The following is a 16,941-nucleotide window of genomic DNA, read 5'->3' as shown; positions in this document are numbered from 1 at the left end:
CAGAGGATGGGAACATGGTGGTCATAAAGGGATGGACATGGTCAGAAACAATGCTCAGGTAGGCCGTGGCATTTAAATGATGCCTAATTGGCACTAAGGGGCCTAAAGTGTGCCAAGAAAACATCCCCCACACCATTACACCACCACCACCAGCCTGCACAGTGGTAACAAGGCATGATGGATCCATGTTCACATTCTGTTTACGCCAAATTCTGACTCTACCATCTGAATGTCTCAATAGAAATCGAGACTCATCAGACCAGGCAACATTTTTCCAGTCTTCAACTGTCCAATTTTGGTGAGCTTGTGCAAGTTGTCGCCTCTTTTTCCTATTTGTAGTGGAGATGAGTGGTACCCGGTGGGGTCTTCTGCTGTTGTAGCCCATCCGCCTCAAGGTTGTGCATGTTGTGGCTTCACAAATGCTTTGCTGCATACCTCGGTTGTAACGAGTGGTTATTTCAGTCAAAGTTGCTCTTCTATCAGCTTGAATCAGTCGGCCCATTCTCCTTTGACCTCTAGCATCAACAAGGCATTTCCGCCCACAGGACTGCCGCATACTGGATGTTTTTCTCTTTTCACATCATTCTTTGTAAACCCTAGAAATGTTTGTGCGGTGAAAATCCCAGTAACTGAGCAGATTGTGAAATACTCAGACTGGCCCGTCTGGCACCAACAACCATGCCACGCTCAAAATTGCTTAAATCACCTTTCTTTCCCATTCTGACATTTTTGGAGTTCAGGAGATTGTCTTGACCAGGACCACAGCCCTAAATGCATTGAAGCAACTGCCATGTGATTGGCTGATTAGATAATTGCATTAATGGGAAATTGAACAGGTGTTCCTAACAATCCTTTAGGTGAGTGTACACGTACTCATTTAGCCGACACTTTTATGGTTAGTAATTGCAACATTTTTGAGATTTTCAGATTTCTATAAATATGAATGTTTTATTTTTGAACATATGCAAATCTGTTAAATGATATCTAGAAAAACTGACCAAAGATTCAACATTTCCCTAAAGGATTCCAGCTGAAGGGAGGTCATCTAATTCCAGCTCCTGACATCTGCCCGTCACCGCTGCGGCGTCTTAAAGCACTGCTGATTTTATCGGCTCCTCTCGAGGGTCCGCTCATGACCCCGGGGATGTGTGCACTTGTGTTGAACTAGCGAGCAGCTGCGGTTTCGGGACCCTCTGTTGGTCTGGGCTTCGTGTTTTGTCTGAAACATGTGCTTGATTCATTATTAGATTTCCGGGAAGTAAGAGTGTTTGCATTAGGAGAGCATTAGAAGTGGCATCCTTTATGTCCCGGAATCTTGTGTAAAAATAGCGCACTTATGAAACGCTAAGAGAGAAAAACATGTTTACAAAACGGCACATCTTCCATTCATTCATTAAAGGACAACTCTGGCGAATTTTTAAGTTTATCTTGATCGTTATATCTTTGTGAGTACAGTCTATAGAAAAAAAAAACGAACCGGATTGGTGCTTGCAACACGGAGTTATTACAGTTAATGCCCAGAGCCCCCCTCAGCTAAAACGGCAGCTTTGGAGGCATAGACGTAACGGGTGTCTTTGTGCCTCTTAACAGACACAAAATGCAATTAAAATGTCTGTCCAACATGAACAGGGCCCTTACATGACAACATATTTACTCGTTTACTCGCATATTATTCTATTTAATAGAACAGTTCTTTCGGGTTCTGGAATCTAATTGGCTGAGAGCCTTTTTCAGCCGCGTGATATTTAAGTGATAACCATTTGTATCACAACTGTATCAATATTTCAAATACTACTAATATCAAATACTATTGTTGTGTGTTTCAAAATGTAGTTTGAAGAGTTTTTTAGGCGAGAATGCAGTTATATAAACCTCAAATATGTGGGAATTGAACCCGTGACCTTGCTGTTGCTAGTGTCATGCTCTACAGAGAAAAATATCTGATGTGTCTTTCTGAGAAATGAAAATCTAAATAGAAAAATCTATATAGCTTGGTAGAATCATGCATTTCTTTTGGATTCATATTGTTTTTCTTCTCAATCAAGAGACTGGATACTGACATCTTTACCCTTATTTACTTGTGCATGTTTGCAGGAATGGACAGACGGCTTGCGGTCACTGATCCAGAACTCCCGAGCAAATAACGTGTGTCCAATGACCTGCCTGAGAAAACAGTGAGTGCCACCAGCTAATATTAGCCTGCTAATGCACTGTCAAGTCATTATTAAGTTTCATGAAGTATTGAAGGAAATGATTCAGCCAGCAGCCATATTGCAGTTTAACTACTGATATAAGCTAATTACCCAGAAAAATGTATTTAAAGAAAAACTCATTTAAAGTATATACTCGATCAGCAACGCTGGTGATGTGCTGTCAGTTCCCAAATCATTTGCTCTCATCCCTCAGTTTGTAAAAACAAGCAGAAGTCGTGTTTACAATAATGCTCTTAAAAGGCAAGACATTAAAGATGGTTTTAAAGCAGAAATATGAAGCACTTCTATTAATCCCACAGGAAAATATTCGTCATTTAGGCTGTAAAAGTGTTTAGTTTTTTCCAGGGTTTCTTAATTCACCCATACACAACTTAAGGTCTTAAATCAGAGCAGAAAGTCTTACATTCATAAAGTCATGGCATTAAATGTTGCATGCATTGCAAGTGAACCATGATGCAATTACAAGAGATGTTTGTCCTGTTTTCCAATATAAATATCTAAACGTCTTTAATCATTGACCTGGGATGCAAATGTAATTGTAAAAATGTAACAAACTGAAGTGACTTTATGCTTAAAACACGAACATATGTCTGTCAACAACTTCCATTTGAATTAAGTGGGGTTTTTTTCTGAGCCCATTGGCTGATATGTGTTCTTGTTTTAATCATATACTTAATTCATTTAGGTTAATTTAAAAGAAAAAATTTCTTCTTTTATGACTTTTATGTCATTTTTATCTCCAGTAAATGCTTCTTGATTTAAAGGGATAGTTTACCCAGAAATGAAGATGTTATGTTTAATCAACCCCCAGAGCATCTAAGATATAGGTGACTTTGTTTCTTCAGTAGAACACAAAAGAAGATTTTTAACTCCACCCATTGCAGTCTGTCGGTGGTGTAGTCATAGACTGTAAAAGAATATGGACGTAGTGTCTGTGACGACACCCATAGGATTCTGATAAGCCGTTCTGAAGCTTAAAGTAGAGACGAGCTGGGCGTCGCCATCTTGCGTGTCATCGCGTGTCACTCCTGGATAACAGAAAATGGGCAAAAAGGCGGGATGTGGGCGGAGCTTAGGCGACGCAATGACTAGAGGGCTCGACATTAAGCATGTTCATGTGCTTGTGTGTGTGCTTGTGTGTCTTGTAACTATAATTTATTCTGAAGCAATATTCTCACCAGTGTTCAATCAGCTTTGACTTTAAATCTGCATATTTGTGAATTTTAATTTTTTTATTGAATCATTTCAAATTTGTGAAATTTTTACCTTTTATAAAGGGCATTTCCCCCCAATCTTATTAAATATAGGCTATGCTTCAGGTTTAATTTTATATTGTTCAAATTGTTCAATTTGATTACTACATTAAATTAAATTAAGACACTGTAAGGGCTGTTAACAATAAATAAAAAAACATAATTTACACTGAAAATTTACAACTGCATTAAATAATGTTTTGAGATTTGTAGTATTGAATAGACAAATAACAAATGTTGGAAAGTATGTTTAAACATGAAACTAAACCTCCAGTAGGTGGCAGCAGGTGGTGGTCTTAATGAGTCAGCCATTTAGTCGTTCGTTCAAACGATTCATTCGAACACTGAATCGTTCAGTAACACACTTGTTGCTGTGAGACGCGTTACAGATTTTCGCTGCTGAAATCGAACAAAAGCACTCAGTATTGCATCTAAAATGTAAGTGACTTTAAGTGAATGTAAATGTAAGTGAATATTAATTAATTGTTTATGAAACTGTCATATGAAAGCAGTGCCATTTTCAGTCGTGATGATGGTATTCAGGAAACAGCTTAAACGCTCTAGTGTTTTAATTTCTCCTTGGGAGGCTGCACGAGTGCCAACAGCGGGACCTTGTTATCGTCAGTTCATCATATAATATTATACACCACTATCGCTCGCCACTTACACTAAATTAATGCACAATCATTTGTGCGGTTTGGTGATTTGCTAGTTATTTTTTATTTTCAGGCTCTTGTCCGTTGGGCAAGTAAAATTATTTTTCACTTGTCCCTTCAAAAAATCCACTTGTCCCGGACAAGCGTTAATGTCGAGCCCTGCTATAGACGGCGGAAAAATGGCTTTCCACCTGTCACTCAAAGTAACCACGCCCTTAATTATGCAGAAATGTAAGGCTTTATATAACGTAAATGAATGAGTTATAAAAAAATTCACCCCCTCACAGTTGTCATGAAGGTCAAAATTATCCTTATAGGCCAAAACCACAATTTGTCCCAGGCTGTAAACATGTTTTTTTCTGCTGTAAAGTTGGGAATTTTAACATGGAGCTAAATGAGATTCTGCTCCGTCTGGAGCCTGCCTCTAGTGGCCAGTTGAGGAATTGCAGTTTACTAGACTTCCGTATTGGCTTCAAGAGAGATCGCAGGAGGTTGCCGCTTGCGTGTAATGCATGTGAATGGCAGGGAAATCTATGAGAGTAAAAAAAAAAAAACATGCACAGACAAATCCATAATAAACCCTGTGGCACATTGATGTGTTAAGACACGAAACGATTGGTTTGTGCGAGAAACCGAACTGTATTTATTTATATATATGTATATATATATATGCCGTATTTTCCAGACTATAAGTCGCACTTTTTTCATAGTTTGGCTGGTCCTGCGACTTATATATCAAATTTAATTCATACTGACTGACAAGAATAAGAATAGCCACGAGAATGCGCTCTATGCTGCTCCTGTAGCCTAATATTAACTTAAAGACAACAACTTAGAAAGACTGAACACAAACAAAATGCCCCCATAAAGAAAATCTTATTCTGCAAAATACAAACAGCATGTAGTAAAATATGCAGCGGAGAACGATTCACACAGCGTCGCGCGGCTGAGCCTCTCCCGGCAGAAAGTTCAAGCGTCTGTGGACTCGTTCCTTCAGCTCTGGCTATCTTGCTTACAGTCCGCAAGTAGCTTTCTTTTTCTTCTTCATTACAGTTAAAGTAACCTGCTTTTCGCCAGTCCCTTACAAGTTTCTCACTCACTTCAAACTTTCTTTCTTCTGCTCGGTTATGTGGTGAAGCGGGCATGAGCAAGTGTACGCGAGCGGGTGCTCGCATGCGCGCGCGGCTCCCGCTCTGCCCTAATGCGACTTATATATGTTTTTTCCTCTTCATGATGCATTTTTTGACTGATGCGACTTATAGTCCGGAAAATATGATATATATATATATATAATATATGTCAGCGCGCGATCACTTCCGGTAAGTGAGGTCAGTGTACACGATTCATGTGCATTACACGACTGATAGACTGCAACGGTTGGAGTTAAAAAATTCTTCATTTGCGTTCTACATTTCCAAAAATTAATATGTGATGTTTATCTGCTTACCCTCAGGGCAAGCAGATAAACATCACATTTTATTTTTTGGGTGAGCTATCCCTTTAAGTATCTTTAGACATTTGCACTGGAAAACGTGACGGGCACTTAGGAAGGACAGCACTTTTGTGATCAGATTGTTCAGTTAAAGATATTTCTATATTCTAGTGGGTGTGAGCAGAGCGATTCAAGTTTTTTTCTGTGTGTAATGAAATAAAAAGTAATTGATATTTTTTGGAAGTTTTTCAAACTCCGAAGTTGCTAATACAACTCATTGAGTTTCTTCCTAGACATTTGTGACCCTGGACCAACAAACCAGTCATAAGTCACACGAGTATATTTGTGGCAATAGACAAAAATACATTGAATGGGTCAAAATTAGTGATTTTTCTTTTATGCCAAAAATCATTAGGATATTTAGTAAAGATCATGTTCCATGAAGATATTTTGTAAATTTCGTACTGTAAATATATAAAAAACAATATTATTAGTAGCATTGGTAAGGACTTCAACTTGGACAACTTAAATAGAGATTTTCTCAATATTTCGTTTTTTTTTTTTGCACCCTCAGATTTCACATTTTCTAATATTTGTGTATCAATCAAATGTTGTCCCATCCTAACAAACCATACATCAATGGAAAACTTATTTATTCTGCCGTCAGATTATGTATACATCTCAAATAAAAAAATTGACCCTTATGACTGGTTTTGTGGTCCAGTGTCACATATACAGAACATTGTGTTCCCGTCAATTTATTCTTCTCTACAATTTTCTTCAAATGGATCTTAAAAATTCTGCGTTCTGTTTATGACAATCTAGAACATTTTTATAATGCAGATGTGTGTTGTTGCTTTCATATTGAATGTTTGTCCTTTGTTTGTGTTGTGATTTGTTTTCTGCAGTTGGATGCGGTTGTCATTTTTGACCAACGTGAATGGAAAAATCCCCGTCAGGAGGTACTTCCAGCGTTCTCATTTATGTGACAAGGCTGTGATTTTTGGTAGATGCTTGCTGCACATTGAAAGATCACATCTCTGTATATTTTACAGTGATTATTGTTCACTCAGTGAGTAATGTACTTCAGTTCCTCTTAAACATGTCTGAATGGCATTGAATTGGTAACAAAATACCAATGTCACACTGACACTTCTATATCTCAGTGTATTTAGATGATATCCATTACTAGGGTTTCATTCGAAAACGACTCGTCATTTCATAAACGCACACAAACTCAAAGCTCTTCATGGCAACCCGTTGTAATGGCAAAATAATTAACTCCGTCGCTTCACTGAATAAGAGACAAACATTAGCCAATTATAATTATAAAGGTTTATTTAATAAAAGGTTTCTTGCAAGAAAGAGGCACGGTTGATGCAACCACAAGGCCACACCAAGCGTACACTGAAGTCATAACAGAAGTCACAATCTCTTATACTGTTGGCAGCATCCTCCCCTCTCAGTACATTTCCATACAGGCCGTTGTTTAAGTCAGGATGCCACATAGCCCATGTATAGCTCATAGTACACGTATGTCATGTCCTGCATATCTCACACCATGGGAAGGTAAACATATGGTTATACCAAGATTTGCATTTTGCCACGACACCGTCAAAATAAAAGTTTGGTTTAACTTGTGACAGAAAGGTATTACTGTTGTACAGAAGAAATGTACATTACACTCAATGTAATAATAATAACTTTTTTTTAAGGAGTAATCAAAACATTCTTCCATTTATTAGATTTAAAAGTAAAGCAAACAAAAAAGTTGAATTTCAAATGAATAAATTTAAAATAAATTTAATTACGTAATGTTTTTACATTCATTTGATTGCCAGAACAATTAAAAGACACACCTCAGATTTTCTGAAAAATAAAAATGATAATAAATTGTTGTTTTTATAAATTAAATTAATTAGACATGCTTTTTGATATATTACAATTGAATTAACCCATTGAAATGAAATCCAGAAAACTTTAAACAGAAAACACAGAATTTGGCAAAAAATAAAATGGAATTTGAGAAAAATGTAAATAAAATGTATGTAATTTTCGTTAAACTTTTAATAAATTGTTGCTTAATTATATATGTTTCATGATTTTAATTAATTAGACATGCTTTTTGATTGCTAAAATGTAAAAATAAATGTAAAAAAGAAAAAAAAAGAAAAATACAGGAAAAAATAATCCAGAAAAATTAATACAGAAGAAACAGAATTTGTAAGTTTGAAATAAAACACAGATCTGTTAATGAGAAACGATCCTGCAGCGTTTGACACACTGATCCAGACACTTGATCTTCTGGAGGACATTCACACATTAAAAGAGTCAAGTCTGTCTTTATAAATGTTGAATGTGTCTGATTTTCTGCAGTATCACACGAACCTTTGCCTCTGGCAAAACGGAGAAGGGTATTTTCCAGGCACTGAAGGATCTTGGTTTACCCAGTGGAAAGGTAATGTTTAACAGCACTTACTGTGGAGATCTAGGGTACAGATATTACGAATCAAATAATTGTACAGAAATTGATGTGAGACACGAGTTAGAATGTTGTTTTGGTTTGCTTTTACAGACTCCCCACAGGTGCTTTCAAATGTAGGTTTATTACATAGACCCGATTTCACATACAAGGCTTAAGCTCGTCTTAGACTAAAATGCATGTTTGAGCTGTTTTAACTGAAAGCAACTTGCTATCTTAAAATATGTCCGTGCTATTGTTTTGTCTCAAGATGCACACTAATGTTTTTTTAAGACATATTAAGGGGTGTAACAATACGATATTGATATTGATATGCTCATCTTTTTCCGCTGCATGTCTAGAGTTTGGTTTGCAGATCAGTCTTAAAAAAACAGCTATCCTTCCCCAACCTGCAACCCTGAACCTAACAACACACCTTTATCTGTGGGAGACAAATTTACCTACGTGGGTTCCACAGTATCAAACAACAATTACCTTGACGCAGAGCTTGACATGCGCATTGGGAGGGCATCATCGATGTTTGGAAAATTGAGCAAGCGTGTCTGGCACAACAAGTACCTCTCATTGCTCCTCAAAGTCTGTGTATATCACACATGTGTACTTAGCACCTTGCTATATGCAAGTGAGACATGGACAACTTACAGAAGGCACGAACATCGCCTCAACGCCTTCCATTTTCGATGCCTCCGCTCCATACTGAGTGTATGCTGGAAAGACCAAGTGCCAAACTCTGTCATACTTGAGAGAACTGGTTCCAGTGACCTGTACACCATCCTTCTTGAACGCCACCTCCGTTGGACGTGACATATTTATCGAATGAAGGACACCCGCCTCCCAAAAATCTTGCTGTATGGCGAGCTGGCAAATGCCCCCCCGCAAACGTGGTCGGCCCCATCTACGTTTTAAAGACCTCATTAAGAGGGATCTTCAGGCCTTCTCCATCAACCTGGACAACTGGGAGGCACTTGCAATTGACAGAACCAACTGGCGTGCAGCAATTAACAACGGCCGTAGGGACTCTCAGGAGTCCTATAAGTCATTTCTGGAAGAGAGAAGCTCTAAACGGGAAGCAGTTTGTCGCATTCGACATGAACGGCCATAGTATAGATTGATACGTCGATCTAAAGTCTAGCGATACGACGCATCGATGCAACACATTAAAAATCGATACCTTTGGACTATTTATATATTTAAGAGCCTATTTGTTTTGACACTCCAAATTTTTTCACACAATGTCAGCATTATCGGCAATGATGTGCATTGTGGTTTAAATTACCTTTCAGAGCATGTGAAAGACGCTCGGACCAGTGCTGAATCTTCAAGAAAGTTTATTGTTTGCTTGTGTTTAAAGCCGTGCACACTCATCTCAAGCAGAGCACAAATAGGCCATTGAATTAAGTCTTCTTTTACTTTATATTTGTGCTTCAGTAGATAAAGGTGTTGTAGTGTTTATGTCATAACCGCACGTCATATTTACAAAGCGCAGCTGCTGTGTATACAGCCAATACCATCGTAACCGCTATATTTCTGCTGTTTCATAAGCGTCACCTAGCCTAGAAATCTAGACGCACCCTAGTGGCAGCAAATTTAATGTGCCCGCAAGTGTCGTCCAGGAACTCTCAACACCCTTCTGAGCTGTATTCTTCACAATTTGGTCGGGCCAATCACATCGTGTATAGAGTCGGTGGGCGGGGCCATAATGACGACGGCCGAGTTGCGTTTGCGTGCTTCTAGTAAACACAGAAACTGGCGAACGGCGGTCTTTCGAATCAGCTTTGACCGCGACTCTGGAAGACTTGGAGTTAAGCTTTTCTCTGAGAAAAGAACAAAGAACGGCACTGAAGTCATTCTTAAAAAGGGAAGATGTGTTCGGAGTTTAGCCGACCGGATACGGTGAATGTTTAATCTATCAACAAGCTCTGCTTCACCTTCGTTGCTCTGGTTGGTGTAGCGCTATCCTATCGCGTGCAGAGGGAGTTTGAAAGACAACCGTTTATCCGCCCCTCGGATTGAGCTGTCAATGGTGAGTTTCCAGACCAAACACCTTGATGTGGGTCTGACTTGTCAGGCTAAGCGCCACCTGCTGTCAGACAGTTAATTTACATTTTCATTCACAGAGCTCCCGCTGGGGAAGTCTAAAATTTCATAATCAAAATTGTGGGCCTTAAATTTGCGTAAGTATTAAGTTTTAGGTCTTAAACCATTTTAAACCGGTCTTAATTTCCCTATGTCCATGTAACTCTAAATTAAATGCTCCCCCAGCGCTTTAGAGTTTGTCTGTCTGTGTTTTTTTTTTTTTTTATTCTGGGGTATTGTAGTTCTTTCTTTTGCTAGTCTAAATATGTATTACAACTACAAATGAGACAGTTCTTCCAGTTCCGAAGGCAAATCTTTCTTACTTGCCATCTCGCATAATGACCACATAAAATAGCACTAGAAAAGAGTTAATAAAAGCACTGTAAACCCCGAACTCTGACACAAGGATCGATGTCAGACTGGCTGTGGATTCTGTCCACGTTTCAGTCAGCACTTGTGTGAGTATACCAAATGTGTCTATTTCTAGTCTCATTACTCTTGAACGATCAAACACGTGTTCATAGTTTTAGGACGTGTGTCAGTATTGAATCTTTGCATTACTGTAGGTCTTAAATAGCCTGACAAGTCAGACCCACGTCAAGATGTTTGGTCTGGAAACTCACCATCGGCAGCTCAATCCGAGGGGCGGATAAACGGTTGTCTTATAAACTCCCTCTGCACACGATAGGATAGCGCTACACCAACCAGAGCAACGAAGGTGAAACGGAGTTCGTTGACAGATTAAACATTCGCCGTATCCGGTCGGCTAAACTCCGAACACATCTTCCCTTTTTAAGAATGACTTCAGTGCCGTTTTTTGTTCTTTTCTCAGAGAAAAGCTTAACTCCAAGTCTTCCAGAGTCGCGGTCAAAGCTGATTCGAAAGACCGCCGTTCGCCAGTTTCTGTGCTTACTAGAAGCACGCAAACGCAACTCGGCCGTCGTCATTATGGCCCCGCCCACCGACTCTATACACGACGTGATTGGCCTGGCAAGAGTTTGGCGATTTGACTTGGTGAAACCTGCACACCCTGCATTCAGCCTGTAGACCGAAAATATTAGCACATTCTTAAATTCAAAACAATTATTACACAAATGATGTTTTAAAGGCTGAAATGTGAGCTTTATCATTATATGTTTTTGTTTTTTTAAAAACCTGTTATTTGAACTGTATAGTTGTTTAAATCATTATTTTTACGATCAGTTAAATCGATCAGTCAGTTTTGCAAGTTTTAAAAAGCGTTACATTTGCATGATGATAATGAACTGAATACTAATGATTGCTCCATGCTGCACAGCACACAATATGCAATGTTTATATGCTACATTTGTTGTCACATGACCTCTTTATGTTGCATCTTCTCTTTGGCAACATGCATACATAGGCCTATTGCAGCAATAGTTTGAGTAGTATGGTTGCTAATGTTTGTTACTAATGAATTTCAACCCATCCTGGTGGTTTGTTTCTGATTGGAGAACACTTGATTCCTATTCATGTCTTTTACCAGAACGATGAAATCGAGCCTGAGATCTTCACCTTTGACAAGTTCTACAGCCTTACGCAGAAGATTTGTCCCAGAACTGATATCGAAGAACTCTTCAAGAAATTGTAAGCATGCATCCTGTACATCAGTTAATATTTTAATAATAAATATTCCATTGCTCATGTTCAAGCAAATTATTTATTTTAGTATTTTGATAAATGGTTTGTAGAAAGAAATATGGATTTTTATCTTTTATAGTCATTATAAAGTTTATTTAACCCTGTTTTTCTTAACACAATATTTTATTCCTTAGAAGGCCTAGTATTATATGATGTTTTAAATATATATATATATATATATATATATATATATATATATATATATATATATATATATATATATATATATATATATATATATATATATATATATATATATATATATTTTATCCTTTATTATGTCTTTTAATTTCACATTTCATAAAACAAGCATTTATTTTATAAGGTCATCATTTTTCATTTTGATTTCCTTTTTCTTTTTTTTTAGTTAATAATACCAACCTCCAAAAAATGAATAAATAAAAAATAAATACAATAAATAAAAAATAAATAGATAAATATTTCCATTCCTGAAATTTACTACTACTAAATATTTCACGCTCAACTGTTAGTGGGATTATAACAAAGTGGAAGCGATTGGGAACAACAGCAACTCAGCAACGGAGTGATAGGCCACGTTAAATCACAGAGCGGGATCAGCGCATGCTGAGGGTCACAGTGCACAGAAGTCAACAACTTTCTGCAGAGTCAACAGCTCCAGACCTCCAAACTTCTGTGGCCTTCAGATGAGCTCAAGAAGTGTGTAGAGAGCTTCATGGAATGGGTTTCCATGGCCGAGCAGCTCATCCAAGCCTTACATCACCAAGAACAATGCAAAGTGTGGGATGCAGTGGAGTAAAGCAGCCGCAGCAGTGAGACGTGTTCTCTGGAGTGACCAATCACGCTTCGTTGTCTGGTGATCCGATGGACTAGTCTGGGTTTGGCGGTTACAAGGAGAACTGTACTTGCCTGACTGCATTGTGTCAAGTGTAAAGTTTGGTGGTGGGGGGGTTATGATGTGGGGGTTGTTTTTGAGGGGTTGGGCTTGGCCCCTTAGTTCCAGGGAAAGGAACTCTTAATTCTTCAGCATACCAAGACATTTTGGACAATTTTGTAGGAACAGTTTGGGCATGGCCCCTTCCTGTCCCAACATGACTGCGCTCCAGTGCACAAAGCGTCGGTTCATAAAGACATGGATGAGGAGTTTGGTGTGGAGGAACTTGACTGGCCTGCACAGAGTCCTGAGCTCAACCCGATAGAACAGCTTTGGGATGAATTAGAGCGGAGACTGAGAGCCAGGCCTTCTCGTCCAACATCAGTGTCTAACCTCACAAATGAGCTTCTAGAAGAATGGGCAAAAATCCCCATAAACACACTCCTAAACCTTGAGGAAAGCCTTCCCAGAAGAGCTGAAGCTGTTAGAGCTGCAAAGGGTGGGCCGACTCCATATTAAACCCTACGGATTAACAATGGGATCAGGGCCGGCCCTTGGCATAGGCGGAATAGGCAAATGCTAGGGGCGCCACTCGTCCATAGGGGCGCCAAAATGAGTGATTTTTCCGGTTTTATTACTGCTACTTTTTATTAATATTAATTCAAAATATTACCACAAAAAACCTTAAACAAATCCCCAGACTCGTCCCAGACCACCGCATCAATCTCCTCCTGCCCAGCGAGTGCTTTAGTGTGTCCGATATTGAACGCGCGATCAGTTTAACGTTGGGAATTTGTTGTTGCGTCGCCTCTCGCGCATCTAACAGACAGGAATGTGTTTGTTTGCTCGCGCCAGTGAAAGTTGGAAAGTTGCCTAATTATTTATGACGGATGGCCAATGTGTCAAAAAGACTGAAGCACTCTGATACAGGAATATAAAGGAATAAGGGGATAAAGACAGAGGTAAAGTGATGAAATGAATGAACAGTTTATCTACATGCATTATCTAAATATGAATGTTTGCTAATTAATTCCAGGTATTTTTTATTTTGAACTTTATATGAGCAACTGTTCTGGGTGATCAGAATCTGTAAAAAATCATGTCAATTGTTTATAAACATATATATATATGTATATATACTTTTTTTTTTTTTTTTTTAATAGCCTAATGTTTTTACTCAGTTGTGCAATTGTAAGGGAATATATGGCGTTTGTAAAATTTATTTTCTGAAATTAGTAATGATATTTATATACAGGTTTATCTAAAATAGCTAAATTAAAAAAAAAAAAAACATGCAACACTAAATATACAAATTTCTTAAAAAGTTTAATTCATGGTGAAAACATGAGCATGCTTAGTGGAGGATATATGTATACACACATTGTTGTGTGTGTGTGTGTCCTTGTTTATATTACATTGTGGGGACCCCATATGTCCCCCAAATGTTCCCATAAGGATAGTAATAGCTGATAGTAGTCACTTTTCAGCCGGCTCATTGAAAAGTGAGCCGGTCCCCACTTTTCAAAATGCTTATAAATCATACAGGATATGTTTTTTGAGAAAGTAAAAATGCAGAATGTTTCCTGTGATGGGTAGGTTTAGGGGCAGTGTATGGGGATATAAAATATGGTTTGTACGGTATAAAAACCATTACGTCTATGGAGAGTTCCCACAAAGATAGTGAACCAGACGTGTGTGTGTGTGTGTGTTTGTTAATTTTTTATTTTTTAAATTATAAAAAAACTACCAACAAATAAAAACCTTGATACAAGGGGCACCAAGTAAAATCTTGCCTAGGGCAGCAAATTGGTCAGGGCCGGCCCTGAATGGGATGTCATTAAAGTTCATGTGTATGTAAAGGCAGACATCTCAAAACTTTTGGCAATATAGTGTGTCACGTTATGTAAGTAAAATGGCTTGTGAATGCCGTTTCATCCTGACTTCACCTCCTGATCAAAATTTCTTCAGTGACCTACAATAGTTTGCTGTCAAGTTCGTCCTAGAGTTTTTCCCACGAGCTACACAACAATAAACTAACAGTGTTATATTTAAACATGCATTGCCTGAGGAGCTTGAATATTAAACCATTAATCTAACTAGACTGAATGAGAAACATGAGTAGAGTGAGCTGGAAAAACCCACATTAATGAATTGAGGAATCATTCACTGGAACAACAGAAACATCACTCAAGGATTCTGATTTCAGGTTAAAAACTCTTCCTGTTGTCTTTCTTTTCAGCAAAGGAGACAAAGGCGACTATTTGAGCGTTGACCAGTTAGTCCACTTTTTGAATGAAGTAAGCAATGTTTCCTTTTATTAACTTTTTAATATCCTGCATGTGAGCGTCCAGCAGTCATTAGAGTTAATGCATCCTGAACAAACATTAAACATTAGATCATATATGATTTAATTTTTTGCTCTGTTGTGTCTTTTGCATATATATTAGAGAAAGATACTTTTAACACATTTCTTGGGACCCTTGACCTAGTTAATGTTTTTTCTCGTTGGTAGAATCAGAGAGATCCACGTCTGAATGAAATCCTCTTCCCATTCTTCGACTGTAAATGCGCTTTCCAAATTATTGAGCGTTACGAACCTGATGAGACACTGAAGATGAAAGGTGTGTGCTATGTTATTGTTTTTGTATCTGACTGTATGGGCCCTATCATACACACGATGCAATGTAACGACAGTGTTTTCTGCTAGTTTCAGTCCGACGGAGTTCTTATTTTCACTTCTAGCTCCACGTTGTTTAAATATCAAGTGCAGCTGGCGCATCTGTTAACCCATGGGTGTCCGGTCTGAAAACCAGATGTGTTCAGGAGCATTGTTGGAGTCTATAGGCGGTGCACAACGTGCATACACTGCTTATTACACACAAAGGGATGCACAGCAGCACACACATTTTTAAATATTTGAAATAAAAAGATTACTACCTGGAGAAACGTTCAGTCTTTCCACTCGCAAATTCCTCCATGTAAATAGTGAATCCGCTATGGTGTGAGTGCGATGGCTTTAAAAGGGAATGGGAGATGAGACTCTGATTAGTGTTTTGGGTGTTACAATAAACCAGTGACTCATTAAAGCTCCACTGTGTGATATTTTCCCCCAGTGAATAATAGTTTCTGTTCCTCTCAATTCTGATTTCGTTTTAACTCCTACGGTGGCCAATATAGTCCAAGATTAACATGGCAATCCCCCTCTTCACATTTGGCACAGTGCCATCGAGTGTTAAAACGCCAAAGGCGAAGCTTGAATTTACGGGTATGTCCCTCTTTGGCTAATGTACTTTCAAGATGGAGGAGAAACATGGCGACCGCCGTTCGAACCCCTCACCCGTATGTATTTTCAACGGCATATTATAAACTTACGAGAATACTTTATTACTTGAAAGAAGTAAATATACATTAATGAGCACATATATTTTTGAAAGAACTAAGTGTTTTTAGCTAAGAAAAAACTAAGAAAGTTATACAGTGTAGCTTTAAGATACATGGTAAAACCCTTTTGGACCATGCGTCTGGTGCGCTGACCATCTTTTCCTCAATTAAACTAGCAAAAGTGGATTTGGACCCGCCCCAAGTGCTGGCATTGTGCAGCACTTACAGTAACTGTCAAAATTGGGAAACATTACTAATTTTAATGTTTTTTAAAGATGTCTCTTATGCTCATAAAACCTGCATATATTTGATCAAAAATAGACGACAAAGTTTATATTACAATATTAAATTATAATTTTTGATTTTAATATAATTTTAAGTGTAATTTATTCCTGTAATCAAAGCAGAATTTTCAGCATCATTACTCCAGTCTTCAGAATCACACGATCCTTCCGAAATCATTCTAATATGATGATTTATTATCAATGTTAGAAACAGCTGTGATCATTTTTCCAGGATTCTTTGATGAATAAAAAAAAAAAAAAAATTTTTTCAAATGTATTTAAAATATGAATATTTTGTAACAATATACACTACCTTTCAGAAGTGTGGTGTAAGTAATATTTTTAAAGAAACTATTACTTTTATTCAGCAAGGGTGTGTTAAATGAATAAAGTCATAGTTAAGAATTATATTGTTAGATAATTTCTATTTTTTTTTATAAATGCTGTTTTTTAACTTTTTATTCATCAATGAATCCTAAAAAAGTATCACAGGTTCCAAAAAATATTATTTGCACAACTGTTTCCAACATTGATAATACGTCATCATTTTGGAATGATTTCTGAAGGATCATGTGACTGGAGTAATGATGCTAAAAATATTGAGCTTTGATCACAGGAATAAATTGCATTTTAAAGTAAAGTATATTCA

General features: G+C 37.8%; 1 protein-coding gene across 3 annotated transcripts in view; it reads left to right on the top strand.

Annotated features, from left to right (window-relative positions):
• Positions 1-16,941, top strand: part of plcb4a (phospholipase C, beta 4a) — an 87,992-nt gene that overhangs the window by 11,098 nt on the left and 59,953 nt on the right. For all 3 annotated transcript variants that reach the window (XR_010907994.1, XM_067454920.1, XM_067454919.1), the window contains exons 6-11: positions 2,095-2,174; positions 6,463-6,516; positions 7,931-8,012; positions 11,620-11,720; positions 14,867-14,924; positions 15,140-15,248. Coding sequence is in view for 2 of the 3 variants with exons in the window: in XM_067454920.1 (XP_067311021.1) it covers positions 2,095-2,174; positions 6,463-6,516; positions 7,931-8,012; positions 11,620-11,720; positions 14,867-14,924; positions 15,140-15,248 (484 nt within the window). In the remaining variant the exon portion in view is untranslated. The remainder of the gene's footprint in view (positions 1-2,094; positions 2,175-6,462; positions 6,517-7,930; positions 8,013-11,619; positions 11,721-14,866; positions 14,925-15,139; positions 15,249-16,941) is intronic.

Source organism: Pseudorasbora parva, chromosome 10 (genome assembly GCF_024679245.1).
Source record: "Pseudorasbora parva isolate DD20220531a chromosome 10, ASM2467924v1, whole genome shotgun sequence".
Taxonomy (NCBI): domain Eukaryota; kingdom Metazoa; phylum Chordata; class Actinopteri; order Cypriniformes; family Gobionidae; genus Pseudorasbora; species Pseudorasbora parva.
The sequence above is the reverse complement of the archived record's forward strand: the minus strand, read 5'-3'. Positions and strand labels throughout refer to the sequence as shown.